The sequence below is a fragment of the Ammodytes marinus genome, assembly GCF_949987685.1.
Source record: "Ammodytes marinus genome assembly, chromosome: 16".
In the NCBI taxonomy this organism is placed as follows: Eukaryota; Metazoa; Chordata; class Actinopteri; order Uranoscopiformes; family Ammodytidae; genus Ammodytes; species Ammodytes marinus.
In genome coordinates this window covers 15,410,080-15,425,209 of record NC_137220.1, presented here as the reverse complement: position 1 = coordinate 15,425,209, position 15,130 = coordinate 15,410,080, and the positions used below count along the sequence as shown (strand labels likewise).

The 15,130-nt window shown below is 43.6% G+C and overlaps 1 protein-coding gene across 2 annotated transcripts; it reads left to right on the top strand.

The window, feature by feature from the left end:
- The first annotated feature begins 4,295 nt into the window (after nt 1–4,295).
- On the top strand, nt 4,296–14,597 carry LOC307263567 (ras-related protein Rab-37-like). Of its 2 annotated transcripts, XM_080044746.1 has the most exons (9): nt 4,296–4,600; nt 5,935–6,045; nt 8,456–8,497; nt 9,211–9,277; nt 9,492–9,544; nt 9,976–10,041; nt 11,139–11,195; nt 11,281–11,357; nt 12,588–14,596. In XM_080044746.1, the coding sequence occupies exons 1-9, from the start codon at nt 4,484–4,486 to the stop codon at nt 12,691–12,693; spliced, it is 696 nt and encodes a 231-aa protein (XP_079900872.1). In that variant the 5' UTR covers nt 4,296–4,483; the 3' UTR covers nt 12,694–14,596. The 2 variants fall into 2 exon arrangements, with proteins under 2 accessions (XP_079900872.1, XP_079900873.1); XM_080044747.1 differs by lacking the exon at nt 5,935–6,045 and having other exon boundaries at nt 12,588–14,597.
- The last annotated feature ends 533 nt before the right edge of the window (nt 14,598–15,130 follow it).

Genomic DNA, 15,130 nt, shown 5'->3' with positions numbered 1-15,130 from the left:
AGCACTTGTTTTTCAGAAGAGGCACCCTTTGATTACACCACCACATAGATTCAGGATACTGACGTATTATTTAACTTTCTATAGTACTTACTGTTGCTGTTGTACTCAGGGGTTGCGCCCGTTGGAAGTGTCACAATTATGTGAATCTGAAGGGCATATTAAAAAACACACACACAAAAAAAAAACAGTTTTGCTTTTTTTGATAAATATTTGATGATTTAGCCCTTACTAGGTCATATGCAAACAGGGCCTGGGATCACTGATTTGATATTATATTGTTATGCTGTATGTTGTTCTGGTTAGAGCTTCTTCCCCTTGTGCGTGCAACCACAAAGCAGCAGAACATATTCTCTTCCAGTGGCACAGTTTCAGGCCTTACCACACACACACACACACACACACACACACACACACACACACACACACACACACACACACACACACACACACACACACACACACACACACACACACACACACACACACACACACACACACACAAATGTGTACCTCTATCTTTGTGAGGACCCTTGTTCGCCTTACCTTATCCAACACAGCTGATTGCCTAATCCCAACCCTTACATTAACCCTTACCTAAGCCTTATTCTAACATGAACCTGAAGACCAAGTCTGAACCCTCAAACAACCCTCTGAAGGTCTGTCTCAAAGTGAGGACCGGCCAAAATGTCCTCACACCTTGGGTCAAGAACTCAAGTTGGTCCCCACAAAGATGGATGTACAAGTACACACACACATATGCACACCAGTATTACTCACAGTTCACCATTGCACATTGCCCCTTCCCTCCTGGATGCAGTGAGCCACATTCCAGCCATCACATTGCATCACAAAATGCAGAGCCTTGGCCGAACAACAGATGAACATGTACAGTAACCTACACCATGTGTCCACGCAGCTTACTGGCCTCAGCAGCAGTGGAGTGGACTTGGGCAGTAATGCTGCGTTTCTATAGCCCCTTTTACACAGCCAGTGAAAGCCGGGAATATGATGGAATTTCGGCCCTCCGCCCTGCTGTATTTATGCGACCGTTGCGGAACGAGGGAAGAAAGGTGCGAGAGATTGTTCCGGGAATTTTACTACCTCGGGGGGTAGTAAGATTCCCGACACAATCAGTTCCGCCTCTCTGTTTAAATGCGGCCAGCTTGTTGTTGCGGAACAGGGGGGCGTTTGACGTTCCATAGCCTACGTTCTAAACATGCGACCATGTTAGCAGTTGAAGGACGTGTGTTTAACATTAACCACGGCGGCCTGATGTCCCGTAAAAATCACCAAATAAAAGGAACGGCGTATAATCTAGCTGGTCATAAGGTCCGCTGCTCAATCCAAACCCCCGCGCTTCATTTTGCAGAGTTTATGAGTCTATTTCTGCCCGGGTAAAGTTGTACAATGAAGTGGGAAAGCTATTGCTATGCTAAGCTAGTCTGCGACCGGATCGCCGCCGCTATTATTATCCTTACGTCTGAGCGTATATCCACACTTTATTTCTGTCTACAGTAACGTGACTTCACACACTGTGTATGTGTATGTGTAGGCTATGTCTGAATGGCAGAGAACTGCCATCACAAAGAGAATCGCTCACAGCCAACATGTCACACAAACCCAGACACAGAGGTGAAGCAGTGAGCGGATTGATTTTGTCAGTTCGGTTAACAGTCCCAGTGATGTTGGACTCAGCGCGTAGCGAGATCAACTGGCACATCGTGGGGACAGTAAAATACGGCCCTCTTACTGCAAGCTCCAGCACTTCTGCTCTCAATTCACCAGCCAGTGTTGTTGTTGTAAAGCAGCTGACCGGCGCGGCGCTAAATGTTTACGTCACACCTGGCGCTGTTTACAAGCACCTCTTTCATTCCGGAACGCTGTGTAAAAGGGGCTACTGATGCGCCAGCAGGCCGGCGTTGCTTGGTTCTGTGTAAATAACACAGAAGCAAGCAAAGCCGGCATATTGGAGTGATGTTGTTCCGTCAATATGCCGCAATCTCTGTGTAAAAGGGGCTTACATGACTTTCTTTATCTCTCTCTCTCTCTCTCTCTCTCTCTCTCTCTCTCTCTCTCTCTCTCTCCATGCAGACGATCCTGGTGGGAGACAGCGGAGTGGGCAAGACTTCTCTGCTGGTCCAGTACGACCAGGGCAAGTTCCTGCTGGGGTCTTTCACCTCCACTGTCGGAATTGGTTTCACAGTGAGTCCACAGTCCCTTGGTGTTTGCACTGTATATTTTCTGTCTCTTTATTTGTGTGTGTGTGTGTGTGTGTGTGTGTGTGTGTGTGTGTGTGTGTGTGTGTGTGTGTGTGTGTGTGTGTGTGTGTGTGTGTGTGTGTGTGTGTGTGTGTGTGTGTGTGTGTGTGTGTGTGTGTGCATGTGTGTGCGTGCATGCTTGCGTGTATGTGTATTTATGTGAAGTGCAGCATGAATCAATGGCGTTCTCTAGAACAATACAACAACCTGTGCGGGCCGGGGGCATTATTGTTATGGCTAATGATGCCAGTGCTTGCATTGCTGTAAAGAGAGTGCACTGCTAATGGATGTCGCTGTATAGGCAGGCTGTTTTAGACGAGAGGGATTTTATGCATTGTCACATAAATAGAAGAGGAAGAATACAGGAATGACGTGTGGCTTATATCTTTCAGTTTTGACAGTGGGGACTTTGTATGTGTGTCGGTGCCACTGGAAGCTTGGAGGAGGCCTGAAGTGTCTGTGAAGAAATCTGAAATTGGTTTTGCCATTTCGCATTAGCATAGGTCTTTTGATGGTGTGTGATTCAAGGTTGAGTGAAGAAGAAAAAAAAATAACCCTGGAGGAAAAATGGATGACGAGGGGAGAAAAAATAACACTGCTCCTGCTTTATGTCAAATGGGTTTAAAGTCAAGGGGGGAAGACAGACAGCGCTTGCAAATGGACTAATGCGCTGCCTTGAATGCTGACAAGGTGAAAACGTATCCAGTCAGTGCTTTTGATTCTGGAATCCCTTCTCGCATTTTATATTAAGAGACATTTTTAGATGCACCTCTCCTCGCTGCTTGCTTAGGACTTATAAGTAAATAATTGAAGCGGTCTAAAAAAAGACACACAAACACACACACACATGGGAACTTGCAGCACATCCAAGGATGTCTCGACCCCATTCAGAATTTAAATCTACCACTGAAGGTTGTGTAATTCTGCCCGTGTCTGAGGGGGTGAGGGTGTACATTACTTAACTTAAAGGATCCCTGACTTGAGTGTCAATAGTTCATGACTCATCATACAGTAGACGCTCCTCCTCTTGACTTGGACACTGGGGGGAGACAAAACACCGCAGGGAAACCCAAATAGAGTCCTGCTCAGACTTGAGTCTCAGTGAAAACCATCGTAGACATGTATAGGCTATCACATGCTGATTATCATATGAAGAAGTGATTTGGGGGATTATTTATATGATCTGTTCCTTGACAATATGATAGAGTTGGACATTTGTTTATTTGCATGCCATGTCAGGATGACAATAACTGGATTGTATACCAAATGATGGGAACTACTCTGTGGCTATATATAAGATGGTGGTCTTGTCAGCATTTTTTACATTGATAAATTTTTTGAGAAAGAAAAATTATTGGACGCCTTTTTTGTGCACCATTTTACGCACGATCTCACCCTGACGAAGAGGTAATTGCATCCTCCTGCCCGGAGGACATTCACGTTATATTGGCCTAAACATCAATGCATTTAACTTAAATGTGATGCCTTGGGCTCTCTCTCCTATCATCACCTCTCTGACCCCTCTCAATTATTGAGCACCACCTGTGGAGGGATGAGTCAGACACTATACCAGCGCCATGGAGCGAGTGAGTGACCCACGGCCCCCGCAGCTCTTTTTTGGGGGACAGTCAATTGTCAGCCTGACAGTCAATTGTCAGCAGCCTGAAAAAGACCTGCTAATAATAAGGAGCGAAAAACGCCGTGTTATTGGGGCTGCGTGTGGAGTCAACGTCCCCCCACATATCCAGATGCTCAGTTAACCATCATCTTCCCACGCCAGGACGCGCGATTCCGCTCTGCGAAACCCGAGCAATGTTTCCGCCTGTTTGTCATCACTGCTCTCTCGACCGCTCTGTGCTTAAGGAGCGCCGCCACCGCAACAGCAACTGATCGTTTTGTTTTTCTTTTTTTTTCTTTCATTCTTTCTTAAGTTTTGATCGTTGCTTCCGTCTTTAGGCAGCGAGATATTAAGGTGTGTTTTTTCTCTCTCTCTCTCTCTCTCTCTCTCTCTCTCTCTCTCTCTCTCTCTCTCTCCCTTTTCAACGCTGCTGCCACACACACGTAGTAATACGAGCAGGGAAGCTGGAGACTGCTGGCGGAGACCGAGACTGAGCGGACACCGTGCGCGTCTTTTTTCTTCTTGGACATATCTCGGAGATAGCCTGGGATTTTTTTTTTTACTGCCGTCACTTAAGCCATTCTGTCCTGTTCTTCTTTGCTTTGCGATGTCTGCAAGAAAGACATCGTTGAAGGACAATCCGACTCAAAACGGAACCCAAACAAAATCCTATGTGTTGGAGAGATGCGCTTCTATCAACGAGTATTATGATATTGCCTTCAAGGTTTGTGATTTCCGTCTTTCCCATGCGTGTTGTTGTTTTTTCTTTATTTTTTCTTTGTGTTGCTATACTGGTGGAACAGGTGTCTGCGACGTGTAGCGTATACACTGAAGCTTTGACACAACTGGGTGCACCTGCAACAACAAAACATGCATTGCATATTGACTCCTCACACCTGGAGGGCTTATAATAAAACAATTAATTATTCAAACAGGATAAATCCGTTAACTATCAATCTAACTTGAAATGCATTCTCCTTGTTAAAACAGGCCATGTTTTACTGATTGTACAGCAGACACCAATTAAGTCATCGACCCGGTGCTTCCATTTGCATTACTAAGTCTCTCTGAGCCTGTAAATCTCTGGAGGTCGCTTCATCCACCCTCTCTGATGTGCAAATATTTGCCGAGGGTGTACTTGTTGCTTCTTATGAGCTCTCCCATTAAATATTTAGAAAAGCTGCAAACTGGGGCACACCTGCTACCGTTTCAGTTAAACACAAAAGGCAAAAGTTAAATTGGAGTTTGATTGCATGATTATCTGGCACACACTGTGTAGCTATGACTCACTGTTTAAACAGCCTGTAAGGTTTACATCACATGCTGCCGGACGTCTTCCTTCTATAATTGTACATCCTGTTGTTGTAGCTCTATTGATTGGTCTTTTGGAGATGTGGGGCACACTGACAAATGATGAGAGTCAAAATGGCATTTGTCTAAACATCTTGATTAAATATCCCCCTCTCTCTCTCTCCCCGTGGGGCGTCACATGTTGGTGGCAGCTTGGTCAACAGTGGATCACAACACTGTCCTCACTGTAGATGTGTCGGCCACGTAATGTTAAAGGTGGAGTCAGTCATTCTGTAGAATGCTTGATGTCAAAATCACTTTTTTTTCCAAAATCTGTGAATATCTCCTCACGATCACGATTTTTTCAGTGTGCACACTGAAAATAATTGAGTGTTAATACACAGCCTAGGCTCTGTAAACGGGCATGTTTCTGTAACTATGGTGGGCCCCTTCGTTTACATACGTACATACATTGTTTTCAGCGCACACACAATACTCACAGGTAGCGCGGATTGTGAGGAGATATTCACTGATTTTGACTATGACAACAATCGTTCTCCAGAATCTCTCACTCCACCTTTTAATGAGACCTGCACAGAAAGCCTTTAAGACGTTTGCACACAATATCATCATCCGACTCAAATATCATGAAGCCAGTTGTGAAATATTTTGCCTGTGAGAAATATTTCTTCATTCAATTTGTACAGCTTTTAATAGGCCATCGGTCATATATATTTTGGCCAGCTGTAACCTGTCGTCCCTCTCCAGGTGATGCTGTTGGGAGACTCGTCCGTGGGGAAGACGTGTGTCCTGGTGCGCTTTAAAGACGGGGCATTTCTTGGAGGCAACTTCATAGCCACTGTTGGAATAGACTTTAGGGTGAGAGAGAGATGCAACTGCTGTAAGAAGAAAAAAAACTAGACTCATTATGTTGTTTAGTTAGGCCTATTTCTGTGTGAGCCATTCATGTTTTTTTTTTCCATCTGGGCTGTGTCCTTGCTATGCTCTTATGAGGACATATTTCTTTGCATCGGAAAAACAACCAAATACTGTATTATTTACTAAAGCAGCAAGGAAGAGACGGTCACGGACCCACTTGTTTTGAGTGACGGTGGCCCAATTATCACCTCATCGCAGCAACACAACACTTCACCACTCTTGGATGATGGCACCAAATGTACAAATCCTCCCACCTATCAGTAAAGTTCATGCGGAGCACTTGTGCTTGCGTAGGCGCACAGCGGATGGCTTGATAACTGTCTTAGCAGATGCCGGCCCATGTCCCTGTCTCATGCATAGATTGGTTGCTGCTCAACACGCTCCTGGAGGAGTCACACTGCTGACAGGCCCAGCTCAGGCGGACCCACACATTGACACTTTGATTTTGGAGCAGCTTTTCTACTGTGCATTTACCTTTACTGGGAAAATAGACTTAGTTGTGTCCTCAACCTCCTTCCCTTCCCTACAATCACACAGCAAAACAATCTACACTAATGGCCAGTCAAGAAGGGGGGGGGGGGTGCATTAGCCAGAGTGAAGTGCGGTGCAGACAACATCAGGGGAGCATAATGGATGTCTTGTCAGATATATTGACGTTGTCTATTTAGCGGCGGGGAAACATTTTCCTCTACCGCCACTCAGGCAAAAGCAACAAGTAGGCCACTGCAGCCAGTAGCCTACTGTATTCATTCATAAAATGTGTTAAATAGGGACCTTGACACTGGTTTTACACGTGGAAAAAAAGTGCCACGCTATAGTCATTCACAAGAATGCAGGCTGTTAATGGAAGCAATCAGCCTCTTTTGTTATGTTTTCCTCCTTGTCTACATGAAAAGGGGCAAAGCCGCTTAGAGACGAGAGTCATCCAAGAGAGAGAGACAGTTGAGTCAATGTGTTAAGGTGGTGCATGGTTAGGCTTGCAGGCACACTGATGTTGTGGCAGCTTGTAACATGGCCGGTCTATTTTCGGCGCGCTTCCTTGTAGCAGTTACTCAGCATGCAGGCTCCTCTAACGTCATATAATTGGGGGGGAAAACATGGAAACCCATGGCAACTAATGCAGGGGTTGAACCATGTCCATTCTGCCAAGGCAGGTGGCGGATTGAGCTGCCAGTGACACACATAGCAGAGGTTTTATACTGTTTCAGTGCAGCTCTTTTCTGCATATCCGGAGGGGGAGTTGTGTGCATTCACAGGAAAGGCAAGGCCTGTTTGTGATGACCTGTCACTGATAAGAAGTTATTAAGCAAGGGAGGAAGTGCTGCAGAGCATTCTGCTAGACACACTTCCTCCATCTCAGCCTCTCTCTCTCTATCTCTGTCTGTCTGTCTGTAATGTCTGTTTGTAATGTCTGTCTGTCTGTCTGTCTGTCTGTCTGTCTCTCTCTCTCTTGTGGTTTTTGCTGCGCAAGGTAGACACGGCTGTGACCTGCTTTGTTCTAGTACTAGGTCATGGTAACCTAAGAAAAATTTAAAAATACTCCCTTAAAGGAGGAGCCGGTGATTCTGGGGAACGCTTGATGTCAAAATCAGTCACCTGTCCATACAGTGTGTGCAGTGAAAAAAATCCAGTGTTAATACACAGCCCAGGCTCTGTATACGGGCATGTTGCTAGCTACAGTAGGCCTCTTTGTTTACATACCCTTTCGTTAACATACCAGTAGAAGGTATGAGGAGATATTCACTGATTATTATATGAAGTGATTTTGACAACAGGCATTCTACAGAATCGTTGACTCCACCTTTAAGTGCATGCAACAGACCGTTGGAGAACCTGTTTTTTTGACCTTGCACGTTAGTGCATGCCTGTCAAAACACTGCATGTTACCTTCCTTTTATTTCTTTATTCCTTCTTCCATTCAGGATTTATTTAGCTTTTTATTGAACTGTTTTAAGCCTGCGGGTGCCTTAACTATTTTGGGACAATCTTTTTTTTCTCTGCAGGAAATCAGAGGGCACCCCTACGGTGCTGCAGGAAATTAACGGGGGAGTCAGTTGTTAGGTTGCCAGTCGACTTTCTCCGCTGTTGTGTAATTAAGTCTAATCCCAAGACCTTGTTATTGTGTGGGTGTTGCAAATGACTTTCTCCGCCAACATTCAAAAGCCACTTTTTAGTCGTCTTGTTTCTTTATGGCACATGCTGTGTCTCTGAGCTTTTATTTCGTTATTTTTTTTAGCCCCGCTGGGATTTTTTACTCATTCATTTCTGAGCAGTTTTTTCTGTTCAGTTTCTTCTTAGCATATGCCAGAGATTGTCCGTGTGTCTCACCGCTCTGCCTTTCTGTCTGCAGAATAAAGTGGTGGAAGTCGACAACCTGAAAGTCAAACTCCAGGTGAGAACATGCACTTTGTATATCTTTAAAAACTGGCGTTGTCTACATTCAAGTCAAAACTAAATCTGACAAGCAATTTACAAATTATGGTTGACCCAGATAATGTATTACACTCACCTGTCTGTCATTGTTTTTTTGCGTTTGCCAATACAATCAAAAATCCCTGAGCCAGCAAGAAGCTGTTAATGGGACAAACCCATTTATCATCATAACCTGTTCCTTCAACTCTGAGTGCCAAAATTAAAAATCGCTCTGCCAGCTCGAGTAAATCCTCAGCTTTCCTTTTCTTGCACATGCATGATAATATCTTTTGATTTATTTCAAATCTACCAACTAGAAGTCTATATAACATACAAAGAGAGGCAGCGAGCAGTAGAACAGCTCGAGTTGAGAGAAAAGGGTTGAAAGTTTCCAGGCTGATGCATCTAACACCATAATGCTTTAAAGCGTTTATATAACAGTTTAGACCCTGCATTATGGCTTTGTGCAGTATGAGGCCTATTGTGTATGTTTTTAAATGTATTCATCAGACGTTTTGAATTTCAAATAAAGGAAACAGAAAAAAAAAAGTTAAATAGTTGGAGTATTTCTGGCTTTGTAGGGCAGTAAAATGGTATGTTTGTTGTTGGCTGAGGAGGATTTTGCTGCGAGGATTGTTCAGGATGTGCAGTTTTCCCACGCCGCTGTGTAATTATGTGGTTTGTTTTACGCAGATCTGGGACACGGCCGGCCAAGAGAGATTCCGCAGCGTAACACACGCCTACTACAGAGATGCCCAGGGTAACCTTTACTTTCTATACTTCACTTCCTCATGCTCTCTCTCTCTCTCTCTCTCTCTCCCTCTCTCTCTCTCTGTCTCTCTCTCTGTCTCTGTGTGTGTGTGGAACAGGTGTGCATAGAAAGTGTGAGTAGGTGTGTAATGTTGATGTCATGTTACATAAGACAACAATGAAGGTGCAACCAAAGTTTTTGCCTTATTTGTCTATTCTTACAGCTTTGCTTCTGCTATATGATATCACCAGCAAGTCGTCTTTTGACAATATCCGGGTAAGATTGTCTCAAATTACTCTTTCCTCCCACCTTCTCTCTGTCTGTCTCTCTGTCTCTCTCTCTCTATTAATTTTCTATCCCTAAACCCTCTCCAGCTGAACGGTGAAGCCTGTCTATTAACATGCAAAGTACAATAAGCCCCCCCCCAGCATTTTCTCACAGCCCATCCATGAAAACTATGTGATGTTATCGTTTGCTTCACTATTCACAGTTCCCACTTTCAATAATGAAAAGCAATAAAAGTGTTGGAGAGGATATGAGTGTCTCAGTCTGATCATGATTGATGGGAGGACGGCACTAATACACAGCTGAGGAGGAGAGAGAAAATGCAATGTATCTGAGTGGTGGTGTCCCTTTTGCTTTATGGACCATTCTCTCTCCCTCTCCTCCCTTCTTGAATCTGTATTGTCTTTTATACTATTCAAAAGGCCTGGCTGACTGAAATACACGAGTATGCCCAGAAGGATGTGGTCATCATGTTGCTCGGCAACAAGGTGAGAGAAGCTTTTTTTTTTTTTGTGTTACATAAAAAGATCAGGAGGATATCTGGTCCCTTAGCACAATTTTAAGCACCCTCTTATCACACTCAGACAGACACGCGGACGCTTAAAAGCCTCCGCCGTGCTGCACATGCATAAGTGTGACTCTCCCTCGCTTTACTTTAACATTTACAAGTGAGACGCAGACTTAATCTGGGATAGTGTGCATCCGATCATGTATGTTCTTAATTTGCAATGTTGGTTTGTGGTTAGAACATCCCTGCTGTAAAAAAACACTTTCATATTTTTATCTTCAATCTGAAAAACTCTTCCTGCAACAGTTTTAATAACTGTATTTTACAAATTTTTATTGTTGCCATTTTACAGTCTACTTTCTTAGTATGTCTTTGGCTTAGTATTTTCAATGTTGAATTTGTAATGTTTTGTTTCTACTATTTCATAGTTTTGGTTCTTTTTATCATCTTGTTGGGGGACGTTACTTTGTTTATACTAATTTTTGTTGTACTAATTTTTACTCTGCATTGTTTTTGGTGTTTTTTTTTGTTTTTGTTTTTTTAACTTACATTTGAACGGGGTTACCCCTCAATGATCTCAATGTAGATAGATTATAATGAGTGGGGAAGGATACATTGAAAAACGTGCCACAGAACTTAGTAATCAGCCTCCTCCGTCGCATAGAAAACCATTTCCTCCACACTGCTGCCGTCTGTCTGTCTGTCTTTGCCGGCGGGAAAAACTGACATTTTGCGGTCTCATTGCAACCAGTCATCGCTCTGAATACATCAAGAAGCTCCCTCTGGTGGCTCAGAGAGGACTCAGCCCTTCTCCAGGGTCACAGATGTCAAACGGAGGCAGCTCACATCATTTGCAGTAGGACTGGCTGTATCAGTCAGCTCTGTGTGCTCTATTGCTGGAGGTGGTGTGTGTGACATCTCATCAGTCTGAAGGAGCTCCGGCTCAGCAGATAAGGCGGGCTGACTCAATACTGCATCACTGTAGCTAATAGCTTGGTGCATCTGTGAACCCCCCTCACTCACTCACCTCCACTGTGTATGTATTGAATTCTCTTCCCACTTCTTTCTGTCTCACAGTCAGACATGGCGGCAGAGCGGGCAGTGAAAATGGAGGAAGGAGAGAAGCTGGCCAAGGTAAAAGGGGATGGAACAGAAAGGTCACATAATAGTCAACAGCAGACCAGTCCACTTGTTATGCTAATGTGCCATCTCGTTTTAGGAATATGGTGTGCCGTTTATGGAGACCAGCGCCAAGACAGGAGCCAATGTGGAGCTGTCCTTTCTCGCCATAGCAAAGTAAGTTTAATGGATGACTTCGCATTAAAGGTGCAGTCAGCAATTCTAGAGAATGCTTGTTGTCAAAATCACTTTTTGTTCAAAATCAGTGAATATCAACTCAACGGGCATGTTGCTAGCTTTGGTGGTCACCTTTGTTTACATATCCTTCGTTAACATACCCGTTTACAGAGCCTAGGATATGCATTAACACCATATTTCATTCCAGCCCACACACAGTACAGACAGGTAGCGATCTGGAGAAGATGTTCACTGATTTCTACAAAAAACATCTTCACAACAAGTGTTCTCCAGAATCACTGACTCCACCTTTAATACCAGCAATGGACGAAGGATTATGAATAGCTCAGCTGTTACTCTCTTTATAAGTCTGATATTCATCTCCAAGAACAAATATTAGACATTTAATTTTCTTATGTTGGAGAAGGGAACTAATGCCTGCAGCCAGGTTCTGAAATATGATGTGAAGTCTGTACATTGTCATAGCAGCACATTACAGATGGTAGTTCTTTATTTAAAAATGTTCAATTCTCACACATCGTTCATGCTTCAAAAGCCACATCTCCTTTTTAAATAGTCCTCTGCAGTCAGAAAATGTACAGTATGTTTCGACAATTGGTTTTGGTTTAGCTTCTGGAATAATAAAAACAGATGTGCCACATAAAGGGTTTGAGTTTTAACCGGCGCCACGCATAAAGCACAGTGTTTTTTTTACACATTTCTTTGACTATAATGGATTTTATGGCGATTTGTATAATTTGTTCCTGTTGACTCGTCATAATTGGATTGTGTATGTTTGAAGCTCACCCGTGGATCGCAGAGATTGGCTGTGTAATTTATCTTTTTTTTAATGACTTCCTTGTGTGCTGCACACCTTTTTCTCATTGAATGGCAGGAAAATTGTAGCAGATTCCTATTAAGCCTGACTGTTTGCTCAGCATGTTCTCCGCGCGGTGAAGGAATAATGTTGGTGATTTGCTGTGTGCGATGGGTATTTTGAGTGCCAGTTAAGATTTAAATGATTCATGCCGGAGGCGTTTTGATTACACTTAAGTGCAGACGGAAGTTTCTCCCCCTCGATCAAGCTCTTTCTTTTCTCGTCCTTTTTTCATTTTCTTGATTTTGCTCAGCCTGTCTGTGCTGCTTCCCACACCCTCACCCCCTGTACATGTAACTTCACTTGTCTTTTAATTCTGTCTGTCTGTCTCTCTCTCTCTCTCTTTTATACAGGGAGCTGAAGCACAGAGCGACACAGCAGCCCAACGAGCCCAAGTTCCAAATACACGACTACATTGAGTCTCAGAAGCAGAAATCGGGCTGCTGTAGCCTGGTCTAGCTGATCACAATGCAGAGAGTGGCAGATGGAGAGATAGAGAAAGAGAGAGATATAGAGTTGTGGGGTGGAGTGGGGGGGTCAAAATGTCAGCTCTCTTGCTAAATGCCAATCCCAGCACCAATCTTTGAGAGAAGCCAACTTTTTCGCCTTCTCCCCGCTGGAATTTTTTCAGCCAAACTGAAGTTGAATCTGGATTGGCCTGCCATCTACAAATGTGAATTTAAAAAAAATCTCCTTTGTGTCATGCGTAGAGATGTTATGTGGTCTTTTGTGGTGACAGTTGTATGGAAAAACTACAAGTCAGGAGTTACAATCTGAAAATGCTATATCCATCTGCAGGGACAAAAACAATGGCTACAAACTTGGATTAAAAGTATTGCCCCCCCCCCCCCATTGTGATTCACGTATACCCGAAGGGGTGTTGGTCATTTTGGGGTGTGTGTGTGTGGGGGGGGTGAGGGGGTCTGCACTCCACCTGGGCAGAAATATTGCACTTAAAGGGTAACTACACCCTCTCAAATTTCTGCTGTGACCCCGCCCTCCCAGAAATAGTTAGGAGTGAGATAGCGACAAAGAGCCAACAAGCCATGAGAAGCTATACCGTCAGCTTTTGACGTTCACTAGAAGCACATTTATGCCCTCACTATGTGGGTTCCTGTTGTAGCAGAGCAGGCTCTCCAGTCGCAGCCATGCTGTTCACGGGCTACATCACTGTCCGTCAGCCTGAGATTGTGAAGCTCGTTAAGCTCCCTCCCACTGCACAGAAATAAATATTCTCCTTGTACCACTTTGTTTCTTGGCGACCAGCGGCTGTATCATATTCGCAGTGGTCTACCTTTAACATATACTTTGGGGCAAAAAATACAATATAAACCTTACAGCTTTACCTTATTCGTCACGTTCAGGGACGAGCAACAGTATTCGGCACATCCAATTTACTGCTCACTTGTATTTATTAGCAGGAAAAGCACTTTTTACACAAAATGTGTGTTTTGTCTGAGAAATTGCCTGTATTGACGTCTTATGCCAACAAGAGCCTATGTACTTATGCTCCCATTAAGACTATTTTAGTGTGTAACTTCTTCTTTGATTATGGTAGGACTGTTTGATGTCTGTTGTTAGCGTCATTGCGCTCTGCTGCAAATGCAACACACCAATAGCTTCAAGAATCTGCCCTATTTTCAGAGTTGTCACATTTATCATCCCACTAGAGTTTGCAGGCCTTACTCCTGATAAATGACAGTTTCATACAAACAATCGATATGACTGTTGACGTGGATATAGCATTTTGCCATGCAGCTCTTAGTTTGTGTTCATCCCAGTTGAACATGGTTGTGAACTGGATTCCTGTTGGCCTTACAGTCACTATCATCATAACGACATAATTGTAGTCTTTTGAGAAGTGGACTTCAGCGTCACAGTCAGATTGTAGCTTAAAAGGGTCCCTTTTGTTCCCATCTGTACTGCTGTTAGATAGAATAAAGCCAACAGTTTGAGGGCGCACTCGCCTACTGTGTGTCAGTCTGCACATTCAATTCAGGGCCAGTGAAACTTACAATAGATCACTTTTAAAGTACTGTACATGTAAATGTGCTGAAGGGTCGCCCCGCTGCACACTTATTATTTTAGTTAGAGATTCCTCAGCATGCTTTTGGCCTTCTTCTCACTCACACAGAGATGCACACACAGCCCCTCCCAAACCCTGTTGTGTCTAACTTAGCGATGGATGTTGTACCGAAAGTTGTATTTGTTCACACGCCTCATCGTGTAACTGGTTTCTTTGTACAATGGTCATTATGAATGTTTTGCTTGTTGAAAACTGCTCTATGTCACATTTGTCCCTCTTTTGAGGTGTCACGGTGATCACAAAGTGCCATGGAAAAGTGCTTTGTTGTCATATTATATATATATATATATAAAATATATATTTTGTACTGTATGTGGTGTTGTTTTATTGCCGTCAGTTTCGTCAGTGTGTCTTGTGTGTGTGTGTGTGTGTTGGGGTTCTGGAGGGAAATGGTGGGAGTAATCACGGAGTAGAGGGATGTGCTGAGGTTAATGAGCCACTGTGTGGCAGCAGCTGCCCTGCTTACAATGTTGTATCAATTAAACCAGCTCAGCACACATGTCGGTGCTTTTTTTCTGTTTTGTGTCACTATAGACAGAGGAACATCTGTAGTGTGTAGCATCATGATATTTATGTTAATAAGGTGGTTGCATTGAGGTTGTATGTGTTAGTGGTCATTAAATAATCTGATGATTCAATGTACTGACCTGGGCTGTACACCTGAATGCACATCACACTCCAGATGTTGTATGGGGCCTGAACATTTTCTTTCCTTCACTGTGAATAGACTCAAGTGGTTATTTGCATGACTTCTCATTAAAGGTGGAGTCAGCGAATCAGTAGATTGCTTGTTGTCCAAATCAATTACTG